We start from the raw sequence: 6,019 nt of genomic DNA on the forward strand, positions 1-6,019 counted from the left end.
AAACAAAACAAAACAAAACAAAAAACTTCACGGTTGCCATTAGAATGGTTATCTCTTTAAAAAAAATAAAACAAATGTGTTAAGTCTGAACTAAAAACACAAAACACAAACAACAAAAAAACCCCCCCAAAGCCTGGGAAGTGAAGGATCCCCAAGGGGGACACACTGCAACTTAATCCAAGTGAGAGAGACCCCTGCCCCTCCTGTAGGCACCTTGTTCTTCAGCATCCCCTTGGGGCCAACCACATTTTCAAATATGTGTTTTCCCACGTGGGCATCCACAGCCGAGAGGGGGTCGTCCAAGAGGTAGATGTCACAGTCACAGTACACGGCCCGGGCCAGGCTCACGCGCTGCTTCTGGCCTCCTGACAGGTTCACGCCCTGGAAAGACACACGGCAGAGGATGGGCTTCCTGGGAAGCCTCGAGACAGGCAGAGGGGGAGACCGGCCGGGGATGCCACAGACCCAGGCCGGAGGCCCTGCTGGGCTGCACACGCCTTCCCGTTTGCACAGCGGCAAAGGCATCAGATGGCATGGACGTGGGTTCAAGTCCCAGGACAGGGTTTAGCCTCAACGGTAAAACAGGCGGAACAGAAAACCTGAGCCTCCTGTGAGCTGCTGAGCAGTTAGCCCGGGACAGATGGGTCCTCAGCAAAGCGTGGCCGGCGGCACTGAGTGACACTGGCTACAGGAAAGGATCCTGATCTGAGTCTGATGGAAGGCACCAGAGGATGCGGTGATGGCATTATTACTGTTGTCATTGTTAACAGCGAACATTATCTGAGCTTCCTCATTGGTGAAGCCACACACAGTCCAGGCAGGCTGTACCCTGGGGGCACTGGGATCCAGCCCCACTCACTGGCAGGAAGGGCACCAGGTTCTAATTTGCACCAGGGCGCTGCGTGGACCACACGGCAGCAGCCTTCGCCCTTCCTCGACAGACAGCCCAATGTCCTTTCCACATCTGGCTGGGGAAGCAAAGGGGCCCCTGCTGGGTTCACTGCCCAGCCTCTCCTGAGAGATGTCCGTCCTCCCCATGCACCAGGGTAGGGTCCTGGCAGCCAGGTTCTTCTAGATGGTCCCTCTGGCCACAGCTCTTTGGCTCAGGGGCAGACACCAAACCCAAGCTAAGCCAATCCTATTCTCTCCCTCCAGATTCCGGTGCTGGGACCTACAGAGGGAGAGCTAGGAGTCACTGAGGGGCAGAAATAGACACTTCAAAAAAACAACAAAAACCACAAACAAACAAACAACAAAGCTGATGTGCAGAGAAGCAGAGACAGAAGACAGGAGCAGCCAGGCTGCTTCTCCCAGCCCCTCCGTGAGCCCCCACTATACTTCGCCCCTTGAATTTCCCACAATGCATTTTTGTCAGTAAACTCTGTTCTCATTTTCTTCTTACACTAGCTCAGGCTCCTTTGCTGCTTGTAAACCCGAAGAACCCTGTTAATAATTTGCTTTTTCTTTCCAAGGAGCGGCAGATTTCCCTCTAACAAAAGAAATCTTTCACCAACTAAGAAAGCTGGTGGAGCTACACTGTCTTGTGACTAAAAACTGGAAAACTCTTTGGTGCAGCTGTGCAACATCTGTACTTCCGTAGTGCACACCAGATGGCCACCAGGAGGCGCTAGAACAAGCAGCCAGCAGAGGAAAAACATGTGCAAGGGCCCCGGGGTGCGAAGGGGGCTCTGGCGAGTCACTTAGTCTCTCTGTGCCTCTTTTCCCCGACCGTTAAATGAGATAACAGTAAATCCTGTCTCATGGGCTTCCTATGAGGACGAAATATGTATAAAATGTGTAGCGCAGTGTCTGGTGCATAGTAAATGCTCGAAAGTGTCAGCTATTGTGTTATTTTTATCATCACTGTTTGGAAAGAGACTGTGGACATTTGAACCACTGACATCCCTCCTCCCTGCAGTGGCCTCTGTTGCGGGACTTTGTGGTCACACGGCTACACAGGTGGCGTGCACTTCCTAGTCTCTGTGGGCTTAAGCAAGGGATCTGCTTTGTCGGCGGAAAGGACAGGGCACTTTAAGAGACATCCCATTATTTCTTGTTCTCTTGGGCTTCTGCTGTCACCATGAGAAGAGCTCTCCCTTGGGGAGCTGCTGCCCCCTCAGCCTAGGCCCCAAGAAGAGGTAGCGCAGGCCTGGGCCCAAGCCACAGCTCGGAGCCCGAGCTGGCCCGCAGTGGGGAGCAGAGCCACCCAGTTGAGCCCAGTCAGGGCCAGGCAGTCACAGTTGACTACTATGCCCCAAAATGGAGGAGTAAGTGTTTGGCATCATAAACCACTGAGATTTTTGTGGTTGGCTGTTACACAGCAATAGATGACCGACACAGGGGCCGTGCTGACGCCGCACTGACCTTCTCACCAATCTCTGTCCGGTCTCCACTGGGCAGGATTTCCAGATCTTGGAGGAGGGCACAGGCTTCGATCACAGCCTGATAATACCGTTCCTGGAGCTGGCGTCCGAAAAGGATGTTTTCTCGGAGAGAGTCATTCTGAATCCAGGCCTGCTGGGGGACGTAGGCCACTGAGCCCTGGATGGCGAACGGAGAAGAAAGCAAGACAGACAGACAGTCAGGCTTGGTTAACAAGACAGCCGCCAGCTCACCCACATGCCAGAGAAACCCCACTTCACAGGAAACTTTCATCACACCTATTGTTTCAACAAGAGGAAACTGAGTCACAAAGGGCGACAGATGCAAGAGGTGAGATCAGAACCCACATGAGGTCAATCACTGACCAACATTGGGCGTTTAAGAGCTGAAATCCTGATTGGTGAGATTTTAGTTATGTATTTAGTAAATATTTACTGAATGCCTCCAGCAGTGAACAAAACGCCTGCCTCCCGAAAATAGGAAGTTGTTGACATGATAAACTGATTACCATCGTGGTAAATGCTGAGAGAGAAAAATACATGAGACTCATAAAAAGTCCTTTAAAAAGCTAGGGACATCAGGGAATGATTTCTTGAGGAAATTTCCTTGATGAAATTTAAGCAAGGACTTCCGTATCAAAATCATCCACTTCAAAAGCTGTCGTCCCTTTATTTCCGCATAATGTAAGGTGTGAAGAAGAGCATGAGAAGCGGGCTAGGCGCTCCCTCACCGGGGCGAAATAACCCGCCGCAAATAAATCTGTGCCTCGTCCAGCCAAATACTCTGGGCACCCTCAACTTCCAGATTCATCACTTTTATATTGAAAGGCTTTTCAAGTTCTCAACTAGGGGCAATTCTGTCCTCCAGGGGACATCTGACCATGTCTAGAGACACTTTAGGTTGTCACAACTGGAGGCTCCTACTGGGATCTGGTGGGTAGAGGCCAGGGATGCTGAACATCCCACGGTGCGCAGGACAGACAGCCCACCAAGAATGATCCTGCCCCAAATGTCAACTGCGGAAATCAGGGTTGACATGGACCCTACCGTGATGCGTCATTCTCTCCCATTAACCTGGCTCACTTTGCCCATTAGTCTTACTTTCATAACACGTCCTTGAAAGTGAGGACAGAACGTTTCTTAAAACAACAGCTTGGACCCGGCTACTGTCATGTATGCTTTCTAATGTATGGAGAGAAAGAACAAGTCAGAAGGCTTCCTGGGTAAAGAGACCATGAGATGCACGCTTAGAGGCAGAGACGGGGAGGATGTGAGAGCCAGCGAGCAGACCAGGGATCATCTGTGTGTTTACTAAATATTAACTGGGTGCCTACTACATCCCGGGCACTATTCTAGGCGCTGGGACACAGCAGAAAATAAATGACACCAAAATCTTGCCTCTAGGATGGCACAGAGAAGAGCAGAAAGAATGAGAGAGAGAAAGAGAACGAGAGAGGAGAAAGAGGCCTCGCTGCTCTCGCTTCATACACAGAAACCGGCATAAAAAAAACCAAAAAAACAAAAGATACACACCGCCTCACACGTGACCTTCCTCCCAGGCCATTAGCTCCCCCAGTCTTCATCCTACCTTGATAGACACGTGCCCCTCCACTTTGTCCATCTCGGCCAAGAGCGCTGAGAGCAGAGATGACTTTCCACAGCCCACCTGGCCCACCACGGCCACCAAGGAACCTTCCGGAATGGAGAAGGTGATGCTGAAACAACATAACACACCCTGCGTAAGCCCACACTCTCACCCGAGGCGCCCGCTGGGCTGGTGCCTCATTCCCCCAGAGCTGGACTGACCCTGAGTGGAGAGAGAGGCGCAAGGCAGGGCTATTGTGTGCCTTTCGGGTCTGGGATCCCTCCCGCCATTTTTATTGCTGAGCGTGGTTCAGTGAACAGCCTCAGAGAGTCCCCTGTGCGAAGCACAGGACAGATGCTGGGGTGCAGGGCATCTGAGAAAGCAAAGGCAGAGGGAGACCTGAGTGACCAGCCCCATGCAGGGGTATGAAGGTGACCTGGGGGAAAGGATACCTCCAAATGAACTCTGAGGGAAGGGTAAGCAGACCCAGAAACCCGGGAACAGCTTCAGAAAAGGCCCAAGGCTGTGCAGTCATAGGCGCGATCAGTGAGTGACATGTCACTGACAGAAGATGAGGCAGGGAGGGCAAAGGCCAGCCTTGCAGAGGTGGGTGGGAGGCGGCCAGGCCTGCGAGGGCCTGACAGGACAGGACGCTGTGCTACCACGCCCACGCTTCACAGCCGGGAGCCATGAAGGGCTTGAAGGGAGGCCTGACATGGATGAATCCGAGTTTCAGAAACACGTCTCTCCTGAAATTACCCTTTGACAAATACCGGTAAGCAACGTACAATAAAATAAGCTCAACGTTCTGACAGCAAGAGTGGCTGTCACATGACAGCAGACGACTGCTCGCTGCTCCCACTGCCGGCAGCAAGGTCAGAGCTGTGGTTCGAGCCACCCAGGGGAGGGCCGACACGTCCAAGGCCATGTGTACTATAACATTGGCTGTGCTTTTCAATGGTTGCTATTACAGTTTTCAACATGTTAGTGCAAATGCTGTTAGATTTCACTGTCACTGACTGTTTAATTCTTGGGAACCTGCTATATGGTCACACTGATTATTCTTTTGCTCCTGTGCAGTGAGGGGAGTGGATTATGGGCGCAGTGAGGCAGCACCTGTGATCATCCAGGTGAGACTGGAATATTTGTAGAGGCTGAGGAGACAGAGGGTTTGGAGGGACAAAGATTTTGAGAATCAAGGGGAGGGTGAGCGTGACCGGAACAGGGAAGCCTTTGATTATGGAAGGTCAGAGGAAAGGACTGGGGCATAGATGTATTTAGATATGGAGCGGAATGAGAGAGAGAAGCCAAAATTGAAGCACTGACCTCAGGAGGAACTTCCTAAACAGGTGTTCCACCGATCCTTATCTCTGGAGAGTCTGACCGCCCTCCCCCCCCAGACAGAATACAGCAGGGAAGGGGTATTTGTTCAGGGGTACAGGGGATAGATTGGCCCTTAAAAAGGCCCCTTCTGGCCCTGTTTTGGGGACTCCTTAAGGAGAGCTAAAAGCCACCAAGCAAGGCCTCCAGTCAGAAAGAAGAAAGAGGCACTTGACAAGTTGCTCAGGGAACCAGGTCAAGTCCCTCCCTGGACACCGCGTGCTTTGTGGGCACAGTACCAGATGGGGAGATGGTGGGAAAGGGTGAGCCAGGCAGCTGGGGGACCCTGGAGAGGACAGAGAACAATTCTGTCCTGAGTGCAAACCCAGCAGTCAAGAATCCCTTTCAGCAGACCTAAGCCTGCCTGCTGCCCTTGGCAGCATCATAGCCTGGGACCCAGCCTGGCTAATCAGTTATGCTCCGTCTCTCCTGGCTCAGGGATTGGCTAAGGGAGGAGCACATGACTCAATCTGGGCCAATCAGAGGCAGGCAGATCTCCTGCTGAGGTAGGAGGTACACCAGAGTTGATGGGGACCACTGGCCATCATGAGAAGGAAGCAGCACTCAGGGAAGCGTGGAACCAAGACAAGATGGAGAGAGTCCGAATGGCAACGAGTCCCTAGATCACACGCACTGTACCTGAAAGTGGCCCTTCTCAGTTATGAGAGCCAAA

At 52.1% G+C, this 6,019-nt stretch overlaps 1 protein-coding gene across 1 annotated transcript in view; it reads right to left on the reverse strand.

The window, feature by feature from the left end:
- ABCC1 (ATP binding cassette subfamily C member 1 (ABCC1 blood group)) overlaps nucleotides 1-6,019 on the reverse strand; it is a 126,110-nt gene that overhangs the window by 32,947 nt on the left and 87,144 nt on the right. Inside the window, exons 15-17 of the mRNA XM_019666077.1 lie at nucleotides 3,970-4,116; nucleotides 2,365-2,541; nucleotides 214-381 (exon numbers count right to left, since the gene is read on the reverse strand). Of these exons, the coding sequence (XP_019521622.1) occupies nucleotides 214-381; nucleotides 2,365-2,541; nucleotides 3,970-4,116 (492 nt within the window). The remainder of the gene's footprint in view (nucleotides 1-213; nucleotides 382-2,364; nucleotides 2,542-3,969; nucleotides 4,117-6,019) is intronic.

Source organism: Hipposideros armiger, unplaced genomic scaffold (assembly GCF_001890085.2).
Source record: "Hipposideros armiger isolate ML-2016 unplaced genomic scaffold, ASM189008v1 scaffold_460, whole genome shotgun sequence".
In the NCBI taxonomy this organism is placed as follows: Eukaryota; Metazoa; Chordata; class Mammalia; order Chiroptera; family Hipposideridae; genus Hipposideros; species Hipposideros armiger.